We start from the raw sequence: 15,404 nt of genomic DNA on the forward strand, positions 1-15,404 counted from the left end.
GCTTCCTTTTCAATAGGAGGAGAAAACACCCTCATTGATAATAAATATGTAAATGTTTGAAATTGGTTTATTTTTAATCCACTGTTTGAATCAAACATGTAATTCAAACAGGATTTCTTATGTCAGTGACTGAAAAAGCTTAGGCTGACTTCTAAATAGTTATCCATTCCAAAAATGCTGCATGACTCACTCCCATAATTTCAGTGCAAAAATTCTACTAGAAGTATCAAATAGTTATATAAAGACTAAATGAATCAACTTAATTCACGCTCTTTTTTTGGGTAATATAATAATCTCTTCCCAGTATCACACTACTTTACACATGGGAAATTTGCTTAATACATCATGCACAGACAGCATACAAAGCATGGTGGTACAATTATACAGCTATTCTAAAACACACTTTCTTTGTTGAAATTGAATCATTCTCTACAGAGAATTGCCTAACAATTTTGAATTGGTGCACAAAACTGGAACATGGCAATAATAAACACATCAGCCTACCCAAAACATCATGCTTTACAGTTACAGTAGTTACACATTAGCATAATGTCCTTTATTCAGCGCTAAGAGCCTTTAGGATGTAGTTCAGAGTATACTGGACTTCTCATAGCTCCAGTGCGTTAACAAACTTGCTTTCTATCCTACAGGAATATTCCTGCTTAGACTACATCTGCCACCTCTTAATTCATAACATGTAAGGGAGCCTGTGTCTTTAGTATGATAACTTCAGGATCATATTCATCACTTGGATTATTAAACTTGAACCAGCACTTTGTTATACTGACACTTGCAGCTTTATCTCGATAAACTAATATGTGTATGATACACTCACTTTTTCTTTCTTTGTCTCTCTGTGACAATAAAAAAAGTCAGCTGCTTTTGGTACAGCCTCCATTATTTAGGTAGCTATCATACCTTCTTTTTTTCCTCTATATAGGAAGGAAAGATATTTCCTCTGGTGTATCTGAACAATTCTAGACTGATGAATTAATTATATTTCATATACTGCAAACAGGGTGGAAGTTGGTTATACAGATCTGTTTACCAAGAAAGATTTCTGTGCTTACCTCTAATTATGGGACTGCAGCTACAGTGCATGAGATTAAACTCCATAGTAAGCTGCAAGGCGCTCTTTTAAGGGAAGGGGAAACTGGTCAGAGAAACGTCTCCAATTTTCATCCCCAACTTGATTTTTAAATCCATGAAGAATCTACAAATGAGAGGGGAAAAGTCAAGACAAGTACTGAGGATATATTATTTACTAGCCTCATGTGCTGAGTTGTACATCTGGCAATATGAATTCTCTGATTTCATACTGAAATGCTATTAAGAAACACAGGAAGGAAGTATTGTCTTTCTTAATGTGTTTTTTCTTTTAAAGGTGACATACAGAATATAGCTATCCCCACAAACTAGTGTGTATACCTATTTATAAGTATTTTAATGGGTAACGTAGAGTTAGGCCATTTCAGAATGTCTATTTATAATTTTTTCAATATATCATTCATCCAGTCAGTCAGTCACTCTATTGACATAGATCATACATGTTAAGACTACTGTGTTCACATTTCTTTTTTAAATGTGTAGTATGTTATGGAAAGAAATCTGAGCCAAAACCACAGCCAACACTTATAGAATGAATATCTGTGAATATCTGTCCATTCCTAGCACAAAAATAAAACCTGTGAGAGCTGTTTTTTGCATGGAACCTATAAGACCAACTGTCACTAAAAAGGAAGCTCTTGAAATCTTTTTTGTTTTGCAAGTACAGGAATCCACACTCAATGGTAATCAAAAGCCAGTGAAAGATGAAAAACAATAACCTACAAGTTTCAGTCTAGACCTTCTGATGTAATAAATTAACTGAAAACCATTAAATTAAATTATACTATCTGAAAGGTTTTAGTATGTTAGCTCTTAAAACAGCAAGTAAAAGGTGAACATTAGAAAGGACAGAAGCAGATGAAATTGCTTTTCCTCATAGAAAATTATGCAAAGAGAGCCTAAAGTTTTGATTTTCTTTTTTACATTCAGTGAAACTGAGTTGTGGAACAGTCTGCCTGAACACATTCTCAGAGAAACTGCAATGTCAAAGGTACGTGCTAATGACATGACAGTGCAACTAGTTAACTTACTGCTTTTCTCCCTTCCACAAGCAGGTTCCTAACTCTAAGAGTCACATTAGGCAGCTGCCAAGCAACTACTGAAAATCTAAGAATGCTCAGGTATGACAACAGGTTATGTGTCAGATTTCAATACTGGTAGCTCATCTATCCATGCTCTTGACAGTGGTATTTTTCTCCCAGTTCCAGTGGTGAAGAATAACACAAAAAAAGAAACACTGGACAATCAAATTTCTTTCCATTGTTCCTGAAACTCATAATTATTATTGGAAAAACATCTAACTCGACTACAGCACTCAAGTATTCATGAAGAAGTAATCTAAAACCCCTGAATGACATCACTGAAGAAAGCTTTGTCTCCTTTCCTGCAAGGCAAAAAGCACAGAAATACATTAAAATTGCTTGTTTTAAAAAGTCAAGTGATCAAGAACCACTGTGTCTAGTTTGAATGCCATGGGTCCTACATGGATAACTTGGAAAGAATCTGAAAAAGAGGAGCCTAACTTACTGCAGCAAGTATTCGATGCTGAAGGACTGGTACAGAAACTCACACTGAGACTGCTTTGGGCAATCATCATAGGCTGTATCCTGGACTTCCTTTTCACTTGTATTTGATGTTTCCTTCTGCTGATGCATTTTCTAGATTTAATGTTCCTTGGAAGGAGACCGGTTATCTGAGAGGCTAACTAAGACAGTGAGATTTCTGTCTCTGCTCTTAAAGATGGGATAGAAAAGTTCTAGCTTCTGTTTTCATGCTCACAAATGGCATTAAATGAAGAAGTGCCAATACTGACCCATGATCCTAGTAAGTACTTAGGAATATGCTCCATTTTTTCTATAAGAGTATCATGAACTTCTCTTTTGACATAGAACTTCCTAAAAATCGAGATTTCACTTAAGAACTTGTGAAGGGAACAACTTTTTTTCTCTCTCTTTTTTTTAATGTAAGACATTAGTGCGAAAATACAATATATCACATTCTGGTGGTGGTGGTCTTGTAGTTTAGTGGGGTTTTTTTTTGCTTTACTTTTTGGTTCGTTGATTCATTTTTTAGTTTTGGGGGTTTTTTTCCTTATTAAATACAAGGAAAACAGTTCTTTTGCTCAAATTCTGTTGACATTTTCTCAATAGGGATGCATTCTTAGGTATAACTGTATGTTAGTTTCTTAAAACTTGCTCACCTAAGAGGTATTCTGAGAAGGATTAAGCAATCCCTTATTTTCAGCAAAATTAGGAGCATCAAATAGAATACCACTGGGATATTTTTAATTCAAAATTTTCTACATATTTTTTCAAAATAAAGTAGGCATCTTTGTGTCAAAAAGTAGTCTTGAACCATAAAAATCTCATTTTCTAGGAAAAAAAGGTCTTAAATGTAATTTAGAACCCCTTGGTCTTCCAAATGCAGGACATTATGAAAAGCTGTTTGAGGATGATTACCCTTTCAAATAACATCTCAACTGAACTTCTCCATTTTAAAAAAGTTTGGAATAACCCAAATGCATATAAGAAAATATAGGCTAAAAAAAATATTCAGGATTTTCATGTCGTTTTGTCTGTAAATTTATGACCTTGCATGACCACAGGGGGTAGAGAAACCTCTATGACCACAAACACAGTAATTGCAAAAAAACAAACCAGAGGATGCAAAACAACCACCATTAGAATATACTGTTATATTAGAAACCTTACCTTACAGAACATGTCTCGAAGATCATCTTTTGGACTAATCCATGATGCAACAGCATCACAAAAAAAAATAAAGTCCTATAAGATTAAACAATCACATAGGTTAGCAACCTCAATTTATACATCTGAAAACAATGTTTGATGTTTACTCTGTCAACTGTACATGGTTTTGATCCCAATTCACAACTGCTTTTGCTTTTATTTATTTATTTTCCACTGAATTCAGACAATGCTATGTTCTTGTATGCGTAAGTGTTCAGAAATAGAAATCGCTGAGTGTCTTAATTAAAACCACAGTTAAAACCCCCAACTCTCCCCTCCTACACCACACTAGCCTAACATTATTTCTTTCAGTACACATACAAATGCAAGAACTAATCACCTTAGTAAGAAGGAACAAATGCACACTCACATATTCCCAGCTAGGGAAAAAAGCTGTCATATTTCTTTAAGCAGGGCCAGAAGTTTTATTCTGGGACACATAGAGTATTCATCATACAGGTTCAAAACTAAAGCCACCCCAAAATCCCTATACTTATTTCATCTGCTGTCATGCATTACCTCCTCCTACACCAGCAAAACATTAGTCTTTAATAATTATGTTAACAATGCACATGATTTCAGTAGGAATTGAGGATATCTCCAGAGGAGAGATGGGCTAATGAAATGTGTCCTGAATTATTCCCTCCTCTTAAGCTACATGAATGAACAAAGAGACAGCAGAAGAGTAAAATGTTAAGTACCGAATAATAATGGCCAGTCTTCGCGAGCGAAGATCCGGGGAAGGTCTTTACACCTTCCAGCCTGCGCATTGGATTTTTTAGGTGAGACACAGTGTGCGCGGAACTGAGCCCACCCTTTAATCCTAAGGTTCATCTGCCGGGGCCAAGCGAGCTTGGACGGTGGCAGCGAGGTCCTTAGGACGTAGGTGGGTTGCCTTTAAGGCTAACGAGCTCCACCTGGCCGGGAATCGAACCCGGGTCTCCGCGGTGATAGCGCAGCGCCTTTACCACTAGACCACCAGGGGCTCCAAGTACCGAATAAGGCATTAGTGAAATGAACTGAAAATTTCAAAACAACGTACAGGCTCAATTCTTGTGTTTCAGGAAGAAGAACTCCAGGCAGAGGAGAGGGAAAAATCAGTTTCATTTTCCTCTTAGAAAATATTACATTGATCCAGCTTTACTTTAGAGGTGTAGAGACTAAATATCAAGTCATATTGTATTCTTCCCTTGTACCATTCAATTTAAACATATGCATGTTCATTGTCACATTGACTACTTAAGTATTATATCCAAAGCTGAAACAGAATCTTCTCTACCCAAGTTTTAAGAATGGTTACTGTTTTTTTCTGTTTCTTGTTTTAAAAGCCTAGCTTGCATCTAGAAAATACGTTTCAGATTGTCAACTTTTACCTTATATTTGCATACAGATCCTGACACAATCTGACAGAAGTATCAAAATACAGTTATTTTAATCAAAGTTCATTATTTATATATTCGTTGCAAGGAAAAGACAAAAAACTGATTTTAACAATACTCTCCTCCTTTCCTTTTCAGATAATAATTACTGAAGTGTCATGATACATATCATTCACAATATGAACATTTTGGCCTCCTTGACCTCAAAATAAAGCTACATCATGTACTGCAGGGAATCACATCAAGGTAAACTTTTTCATACTCCATATACAGCTTTAATTAAATTCCACATGGGTAAAGAAGTTGGTATCTATTAGTGTATCTTACTTGGACTACTCCACTGGGGTTGACTGTAATCATGGTACATATGCCACGGAACGCTGAATCCTTTTCCTCGTTGTCTCTTATATTTCTCAGAGAGGTGCACCTAACAATTTGGAGAGCAAAACTTAGCTAACTCTATTACTTTTCTTCAATCAAGTCAGAACTAGATGACAGTATCTGATGGAATAAGTCACACTGATAAGATGATCTGAAACACAATTTTGAACACTGAGAAAAACACTTCTTGCATGTAGTTTTTACTAGCATAATCCCATTAGGCTTCACCTCCAGAATCTGTTTTTTTCTGTTACACTATATACAGTTAGAAAGTGTGACCTGTATTCCATTAAATACAAAAGAAACATGTATCTGAAATATTTATAGAAACTATCGTTATTAGAAGCGGAACATAAAATATTATCACAGTATGAATTATGTCAGATACCACTTACAGAACAGTTATTTAACTTTTACAGCAGCAAGCAAGCTATTTTATACGTAACAAATCTATAAACATATATATATTCCTTACAGCATTTCAAGCCTCAGACTGAATTTTATATAATGCACAGTTTAAATTTTACAGTATTTGCATGCATTGTATTATCATTCTGGTGGATTTTAAAATGCTCTTTCATAGTCAAGCTTTAACACAGCAAGCATGTGACAATCTTATCCCATGCATAAATTAGTCATTAGCCACAACATAAAGAATACATGACGGTGCTACTAAAAACTCACAAACCTGATAGGACAAGATTAGTCACATGGTTGGCAATGATTAAGGATTGAGATTTTGTAACCAACTGAAAATATATCTAAAAGTGAGATAGAGAGAAGAAGGAAAGAAAGAAAGAGAGTGAAGAAAAATGAATTAAAAAAAAAAAGATTGAATAATACACACCAGGGTCTTATAAACTGCTGTAGCATGGGGGCCACCTCTTGAGGACAAACGTAACCAAGACGACCAATTGTTATTGCTAAGGTAACGCAATCACGGTTATACACCACCAAACGCCAACCAAGACATGAGCAAATGAGGGGGGAGGAGAAAAAATAAAGAAAAAACAACAAATAACTCAGAAACAGAAACCAACAGAATCTGTGTATGATAATAAACATAAGATTTCACCAGTGCTGTTTATTACCACCCCCTAAATAAGAGGCAGCAACATATATGGTATACTCTCCAGGGTAAAAGAAAAAGAAGTAAATGAGAGAACACCAAAAACACAATTTTAAATCCAAAGGCTTTCTGATGTAAGCAGTCGTTCTGCCCTCTTCAGAGTAATCTTCTCCAGTAAATTTACCTACCATACATTTCAAAGTTTTTATTCAAATGTACTATTACGGATATTTTTGATAAAAAAAATTAACCATTTTCAGTTTTAGTATCAAGTGTTCTATATTTTTTACCAGGTTTTGAATTCAAGGTTTTAATAAATCCCATCAGTAAAAATACATGCATAAATACTTTCACATGGAAAATACTGTGGTCTGTCTGAAAATTCTAAATAGATAAAGCACTTCTCAAAGAGCACCAAATATTTATCTTCTTAATAATCTCATACAGAATTTAATTAAAAATGGTTGCTAATGCACAGCAACTGACTGCAGAAAATTAATTCTTTAATCCCAGTATTTCTTCTGTTTACAAAAGGTTTCCTCATAGATATATAAGAATCTGACTTCTGATACCAAAGCATAAGAACACATGAAAAGCAAAATTGCTTCATCACATGATTAGGTAGTTTGGTTCATTGTTCCGAGGGACAGACCAAAGAAAATATCATCATGAAAATGTGTTTTAATGGTGTTTGCTCAACTCACGGAAGATTAATCTTTAGAAAAAGGAGAGGGTGGGGAATAATGTATCAGGATTACTGGAAGCAAAATACATGAATAATACTAAAATTCAGCAGATTTGTATGAAGCAGAGAAAGGAAACCTATGTTCAAGGGACATACTATGCAACACTCTAATTAACAGGCATTTGTGAACAGTTTCATGAAACATGCAATAAAGCAGATGATGCTTTCTCCAATAAAAGTTTGGTGTAGGATATACTAGTCTGAAGCACATTAATTCCATGAAAGCTGCAGCTCCCTGTTAATATACTGTTTTGCCCTGATATTACCCAATTTCTGTATGCAGTGTCTAAAATTTTTTACTATCTTATAAAATTGTACTTGCAGTGCACTTGCAAATGAAAATACAATTTTATCCATAAATTCTTACAGCTACAGCCTGTACAAGGAATAGTAACCTCTGTCAAAGTGTGTTCTCATAATTGTTTTCATAATTAATTACATAGCAAGCGACAGCAAAACCAGTAATTTTCTTGCACATATTAGTGGCACACAGTAAAATATCCCACAACAAACGTATAATAAGTACACCACACTCAACATTTATTTGCAGTTATCCACCCACATTTAAAGGAACTATTAAGAGAATAATAAAAAAAAAAATAAATACATAAATAAATAAATAAATAAATAAATAAAGGAAAGTTAAGTGTTTGGATGCTTCCAAAAATTCTCTTAGCAATGACGGAAGCAAACATTTAAGTACTGGATGCCTCTCAGTTACAAGTATTACACATCCATCAGTGCAGAGAAAGGAAGTCAGGGCAGAGGCAGGGGTAAGGAAAATTTATATTGATATACTATTCCATGGTATATTTCACAACAAGTGGGTATTTGCTCCAAAACTACATTTTCAAAAAGTAGTACCTATAATATGCCATACAACTAGGTCATTTTTCCTTCAACTTCACCTTCCATACTAAATGGGGGCTGAGGAGCAGAGAAAGTGCAGCTTTTAAGTTTAGAGGATATTGGAGGAAAAATATGCAATGAAAAATCTCTCTCCAAATTATCTCTTGCTTTGCTCAAAAAATAGAACTGCACCATTGCATTTGCATAATTTTCAATCATGTCAGGTATAACAACTAAACTGTCATTTTTTTACAAGGCAGTTTTCAAACAGATGAAAAAATAAAATTCTCATTTAGTAAAATTTAAACCATAACCCCACCAAATTATCAATAAATTTTTCCTGGAGTATGGAAGGTGCTTGTCATACCAGAACATGCCCTCTATAAATGCAAAAGAAACAAGCCTCAGAAATTTGAATTCAGTAAGGTACTTGGGGATTGCTCCCAATATGGAATGCAAAGCTGTGGACCAGAACATAAAATATGCATGCCATTATTAGAATTCTTTTCAAAAATTTGTTATTAATTGAACAGGTAATAGAAATTAAATATAATATAATTTCAGTTACATGTGGTAAAACTGCCATCACAGATCTAGATTTTTGTGTATGATATTACAATTTTATCTTAAAATAAAAGACTGCATTTTTTGTAACTTCAAAGAGTTTATTATTTGTTTTATATATGCCAATGACATTTTTTTCCAACACTAGACATGTATATACAGTACACACGTAAGGATACGCGTATATCAAAACCAGGGAGAAATAAGTCTTTAAGTGCTACTGCATACATTTGTCATAATTAATACATAAATAGAATTGGAAGAATAATTAAACAGATTATAAATAGATATTAAAAATGTTATAAAAGGAAAAATCAATAACTTTTAGAATCTAGATATATGATATGCTGCAAGACTGAGACTTGTAAGAGCTTCTGCAAAACAGAGTTGCTTTTGCTTATAAAAGCCAAATACATAGGAAAAAAGTCAGTTCTGGTGTGGTTCCCCTATGCAATTTTAAAAGTGATTATTAAAAAAAAATCTCTAATTTCCTTCACCATGTACAGTTAATTTTTTGGGTACCTGTATTCTCTAACAACGTCTTTGGTGTGTTGGGTCTGTTAATTATTTCTACAAGCTGATGCAACACCATTGGAATATAAGGCTGCATCTCTATACCTGAAACAACAACAACAACAAAAAAGATTCAGAAGAAAACAACAATTAATATCCGTAATCTAAACAGAATGCATACCCTGAATTTACTAAAAAGGACAAGGATCTCAAATGCAATTTAAATTTTAACATGAAATAATCACTAAAAAAAACAACCCAGCCAAAATGCCCAGACACACAAAATGCTAAATGTGCACAGATTAAAGAAAAAATTAAATCTTACCCATCTGGATAGAGATTTCTCCAATTGCCCAGGTGGCATTGTTACAGACAGAAATGAATTCAGGGTTTAGGTTGGTTCCCAAAATTGGCATGAAATCAGCTAGAAAGAACAACATTTTAAAATCTCATCACACAATACAACCATCTTGTCCCATTAATGTAAGATCATGGGGGGGAAAAAAAGGGGGGTTAAGAAAAGATAATGTAAGCCTCTTTAAATGCTTGGAAAGTGTTACTTGTGATTTAACAAGAGCTATATTTCTGCTGTATATCATATTAACCCGGAATTTAGAACCTAAGCAGTTCAATGCAAATCTTTTCAAATTATGCTTTTAAAATCTTTCTAATAGGCTTTATGTAACTCTAGAATCTTCCTTCCCTCCTTCCCTTGCTTAGGTGGAGGGAGAGAGGGGAACAGAAGAAAAAAAAAACCCACAGCTACAAGTATTTGTAGTTTTATAATATGGTTGAACAACCTCAAATCACCTGGATAGCTGTGTATTCAGCCATGCTGGATAAAACAATGAAGACTAGAAGGCAATCACAGCTCTGATTAAATTTTAAAAAAAATGAGTCACACAGGTGATTATATCATCTGACAGATAAACTTTAAATTCCAAGCCTATTCAAGCATTCACTTGGCAAGTGCATCTTAACTATATCTGTGGGAAGATAGAGCAAATATCAAGGAAGTGTATAACTGATGCTACTTCTCTACTGAAACGCAAAACAATGCAAAGAACCAAAGGAAACCTATCCTCTAGCCAAGTTTTTTTTATTTATATATTATATATAATTTTCCTTAATAACAGAGTCTAGTAGAACAAAAAAAGCTCTAAAAATAAAGGACAAAAAAGAACTTTTGCACTGTTTAAAAAAAAAGGACCATGTATTCTAAACGTACAATTCAGAGGACAAAAGACTACAGACAATTGTTGATAAAGGAAAATGACAATGTACAATACCATGAAAAGGCAACCCACCTCCTCTCTAAAGGGAGGGAGCTTAACAATGGCTAAACTAACACCTCAGGAATTTGTAAGACAGGTTGTTTAATATTAAAAGAAACATACCGATGCAAGGTTTAACATGCTGAAAACAGGCCTTTGTCAGATCCCCTAACAATGCAAAAGAACTCTGCCGTACCTCAGGCATTTTGTCCTAAAGAGAGGAAGAAAAAAATTACAATTCTAGAAGAGTTTCCGATTCTTTGAAAAAATAAAATCTTTGGATCAAGTAAATGACTCATCTCACCTGCATGCATTGGTACATTAGTGTCAGGATATTGCTGCGAGCCACTAGCTGTTCAATGTTGCCTCCAAGTCCTTCAGCTAAACCACTGAGTAAATCAAGAGCCACAATCATGAAATCTTTATCTGGAGCCTCGTATTGGTCTGGCTGAGCATTATGCAACTGCAACAAATAAATACACATTTTCAAATTATATTAGATTTTTCTCAGGGGTATGCATAAAAAAAAGTTTCCAAACTCCATGTTCATTTAGATATTCAATATCCCTGCAAACCTGTAATTTTACACAGTTAATACATTGGTTTAGCAAAGTCACATTGGAACAGTCATAGTAAAATACCATGGCTTGTGCAAGTGTCTTCTGCACCAGATTTACACAACGCTGGTACACAGGTTCACAGTATGGAAGAAAGCCAGATTGCAAGGCGGTAGCAACTGATGACAGGCACTGGAATTAAAAAAAAAAAAAGAGAAAACAATTACCAGCTTTCCTCACATTCCTGAAGTGCCTTTTCCTCGAGAAAGGTAACTTAAAGATATTATGATTTTATTTACATCAACATGTAACTGATTAAGTAAACACAACCTAGAAAGGCAGTACTGGTTAGCTGAGGCAAGGCAACTATCAGCAAGTTGTTACTCACTCCTGTACACATCAGTTGAGAAAATTTCTCAGCAGCAGCATCTTCTTAGAGGTAGCCAAGAAAATGCATACAAAACCAGTTACAATAATTTCAGACAGCACTTAACTAAGCTGCAATATCTTGACCATGAACAAGCCCTAACGTTACCTAAGAGTTACAAAACTAATTTTTCTAGAGGTGTTTTCCTGCTTCACACTCAGAAAGTACAGAGAATAAGACTACATGGTCTGTTTCATACCTTCAGCTTGTCTGACAATAGTTTTAATGGAGGGATGAAGGGAGAGCAAGGAGAGAGAAGACAAGAATAAAAGGAGGATAAAACATCTTTCTTCCCTAAAAGAATCCTATCAAAGAAAACACTCTAAAATGACAAAAAAAAAAAAAAATCTAAAATATTTCTGTTAAACCTAAGGACAGTTCCTCAGTCATAAAATTTTCTTACTGCAGTCAGAGTATTTTGTTCATAATGGGAAATAGCTAACACTGTCAGATTTCACAGTCTTATTTCCTAGTAGGAACCTCTTTAGTAGAAAGTATAATTCCTAAAATAAGTTGACTAAAAATATCCAAATTTTAACATTTACCTCTAATAAAGGGAAGAGATCTTTATCTTCATCCTTCAACATGTTCCACTTCTGGATTAATGGAGGCATTAGCATCTGAATATATTCCTGTTTAGGATGAAAATGCATGAGCTGCTAAAATACTTAACTGCATACTATTTTATTTCAAATTAGGTAAGAACTGAGATATATTCTACTTCTTCAGAGAAAAAAAAACCCTATGTACTGTAATTCAATCATTGTTGCAATTCATAGAAGTATTTTTATATTAGGATTTACAATTTACATCTTGATATTTTTTGCTAAAGCATGTAAGTACCTTTGCAAAGTAAATCCCTTCCTCCAGGTTACAGTATAGCTACCAGTTTCAGTATAGCTACCTCGATTATTACAAGTTTAAATGACTTCCTCAGGGCCTAAGAAAACATTTTTACATTTACATTCTGGCTCTACATCTGCCACCAGCTTTTCTCAACCATTTTGCATTGCCCTCATGCTACAGCGCTATTCCCCCAAGTTCTGAAACTTCTTCCTCAAGCAACTAACCATCCATGAAGAAAGTAATTTCTATGCCTCCAGAAGGAGGCACTTACCCTTACGCCTAAAGCTAGCTTTCCTGCCACTGCACAGCCACAGTCACAAGGACATTAAGCAAGGCATCTCTATAGTGCTGTTGTTCCTAGAAGGCATATTAACAGCCAACATGTCCAGCATGGTCCAAAAATATAAAATTCAAACTGACTAATGAAAGTCACACCCTCCTCAAGAGCTGCCATTTAGCTTCTTCCTCGTACTGTCAAATGTCAAGGTGGCCAGGCTCAGAGAGAGACTGAAAAACCAGTCTTTGATGGTGTGGGGTCTCTGATGGCAAGTAAAATGCCTTAGAAACAACTAAAATTGGTTTTATCTGGGGTGTCTATGTCATTTGAAGCGCTATAGAGAAATAAAACAAGTTTCAATAACCATCATAAGATGCAAACATGTGACAGGTATGTATCTTCTACAGATTAATACATGTACACTAAAAAAAAAAAAATCCTATTACATTTGTCTTTCTGTTATCTGTGTTTTGACCAAAGAATTTTCTGTTTTTATATAAAAAATGAATGCCTGTCTCACTCTGATATAGCAATTTCTAGTGATGATGTGCTCCAATTCATTGGCAAGAGACATATACAGAGCAGCTTTTGTAACTTAAATCAGTTACAAAAAAAAAAGTGTGATCTATATTGATATGTGTATCTCCCCTGAGCTGAAAAATTCTGAACATGAGGAGACAATCATGATGAGAAGCACGTTTCACACACTATCATTTGTTTATTCAAAATGGCAAATATTTGTGTAGTGGGAAAATTATGTGCAGTCTATGTATTTTATCTGTTAATATTCAGTATTATTGAAACCTACACAGAAATATCAGCATTTCTGGATTATAACATGCAAAACACACTACAAATAACACTGAACAAGTTTTTCAATTATGATGACTGCTTTTACAGAACATATGATATACTCACTGGTTTATTTAGATGATGTCCTACAGAATCTGCTAGAGTTCCTATAGCATCATAAAGAATGAGCAGGTTTTTATGCTGGTATTTACTAAATGCGAAGACCAAAGTGTCAAGTATATATGCAAGATAAGGAACAAGCTCTGTACAAGCCTCCTCTTCTAGAGTAGCAAAGGCACTGAGGGACAATAAAACAGGTCAGTTAATATCTTGGAAAAAATAAAACAAGACGACCCCAGAATGCCCTACTTCAACTATTTCTGTTGAAACATAAAACTGTCTTCAAATTCATCCAAGATATGTTTTCAAATATGTATTACTTAGATAATCTTGATCTTTTTTGACTGAACACAAAAGCACCCATAAGGATTCATCTCTTACAGTGTAATGAACAAAATTTTAAAATTCTGCCATAAAATCCTTTATGTATACACAGGAAATCCCCCACTAAAAAAAAAAAAAAAAAAAAAAAAGCATTAGTACATAAGTTAAAATATACTAACTGTTAAGTAGAAGGAACCATATCAAAAGCTGTTAAGTTAAAAATGGAAACTATCTTTATGTACACTGTAGCTGCACCTAGAGACCATGGTGCTGTCATGCCAGTACAATGCAAATATCAGTCTGTACTCTCAGCAGTTACTAAGTAAAAAAAGATACAGAAAGACGTGAAACTAAAAGCAAATACAGAGGATGAACCATTTTAGCCAGCCTATGTCAAAGCACACATCATGGAAACTTTGAAGCTTGTCTATCGAGTGTTTGAACAACAGCGTTAAGAAAACATATCCAAAACAAAACAAAACAAAAATCCCCACACACTAGAGATGCTGCTTCAGAGAAACATTAAGCAAAGCAAAAGAAATGAGCTATTGAAGATTTACTGGCCTAGCTTATGTCAACAAGATTATTATTAGCATGTTCCTGTACTAAAATGCATGCATCACTGCATGAGGTGAACACTTCCTACTTGCATGCTGCCAAATACAGAAATGCCTTTTTCTTAACACAGTGGAACTGCCAATACTAAGTGAGTAGTATTCTTTCTTTCTTTATTACTTTATTATATTATTATGAAGTGTATTTTTTCAGAAAGGCATACAATGTGCGTAAGAAACATTTTCCAGTGAATATCACTTTGTGTGTCATCAACAAAAGGAGCAGTTTTTCCACAGTACAGAAATGAACATTAGACATCTGCTACCATACAGTAGTTAGTGACAAAAACATACATTGTCTTACGACCAATCTTCAATTTGGTAGACATTAACATCTATGCAACTAGTCACTATTGGGATGCAGCTTTTTGTTGCTGTCCAAAAACATTCATTTTATTTCCTCTCAATTTAGAAAGCTAGTAAATATGTTTTGACTTGTAATGGCTCTACATCTTACAGCGAAGTTTCTCAGGCAGTTTATTTTTTGCTTAAACAGTCATTTTAATGAATTTCTGCTCTAAAAAAAAATCTCAAAACACCCTCTAAGTCTGGTATCAAACTTTTAATTAAAAAAAAAATAAGGTGTACTATTATTTTTAATATTTCCATCCTATATTTCTTTTTACTTTGTTTCCATGGCCCATTGTACATCCTTCATAAGCATCACATGAGGTTATTTAACAACTACAACACAGCTGTGTTTAACTAAATGCCGGTTTTCAACTGTGTTTTAGACAAGGGAAGTTTGAACAGAAGTAGGGTACTTTTCTTTGGGGATTTTTGTTGCTTTGTTTTGCTGTTCTGTTTTTGTTTTGG

General features: G+C 34.4%; 1 protein-coding gene and 1 long non-coding RNA gene across 6 annotated transcripts in view; one reads left to right on the top strand and one right to left on the bottom strand.

The window, feature by feature from the left end:
- The window catches only part of LOC126647426 (uncharacterized), a 53,646-nt gene that overhangs the window by 14,736 nt on the left and 23,506 nt on the right, over nt 1–15,404 (top strand). The window contains exons 2-3 of the long non-coding RNA XR_007630596.1: nt 2,038–2,098; nt 5,375–5,482. This is a non-coding gene — a long non-coding RNA (uncharacterized LOC126647426). The remainder of the gene's footprint in view (nt 1–2,037; nt 2,099–5,374; nt 5,483–15,404) is intronic.
- TNPO1 (transportin 1) overlaps nt 1–15,404 on the bottom strand; it is a 70,625-nt gene that overhangs the window by 5,916 nt on the left and 49,305 nt on the right. For 3 of the 5 annotated variants that reach the window (XM_050329626.1, XM_050329623.1, XM_050329625.1), the window contains 11 exons: nt 13,657–13,828; nt 12,161–12,247; nt 11,273–11,380; nt 10,936–11,094; nt 10,755–10,842; nt 9,683–9,781; nt 9,367–9,462; nt 6,465–6,540; nt 5,564–5,663; nt 3,819–3,893; nt 1,071–1,213 (listed from right to left, as the gene is read on the bottom strand). In XM_050329626.1, coding sequence (XP_050185583.1) covers nt 1,106–1,213; nt 3,819–3,893; nt 5,564–5,663; nt 6,465–6,540; nt 9,367–9,462; nt 9,683–9,781; nt 10,755–10,842; nt 10,936–11,094; nt 11,273–11,380; nt 12,161–12,247; nt 13,657–13,828 — 1,168 coding nt within the window. In that variant the 3' untranslated portion in view covers nt 1,071–1,105. Of the gene's footprint in view, nt 1–1,070; nt 1,214–3,818; nt 3,894–5,563; nt 5,664–6,305; nt 6,379–6,464; nt 6,541–9,366; nt 9,463–9,682; nt 9,782–10,754; nt 10,843–10,935; nt 11,095–11,272; nt 11,381–12,160; nt 12,248–13,656; nt 13,829–15,404 lie in introns of those variants that run through there. The other 2 variants (XR_007630585.1, XM_050329627.1) reach the window with 2 other exon arrangements.

Source organism: Myiozetetes cayanensis, unplaced genomic scaffold (genome assembly GCF_022539395.1).
Source record: "Myiozetetes cayanensis isolate MyiCay16 unplaced genomic scaffold, myiCay2020 scf4, whole genome shotgun sequence".
Lineage (NCBI taxonomy): Eukaryota > Metazoa > Chordata > Aves > Passeriformes > Tyrannidae > Myiozetetes > Myiozetetes cayanensis.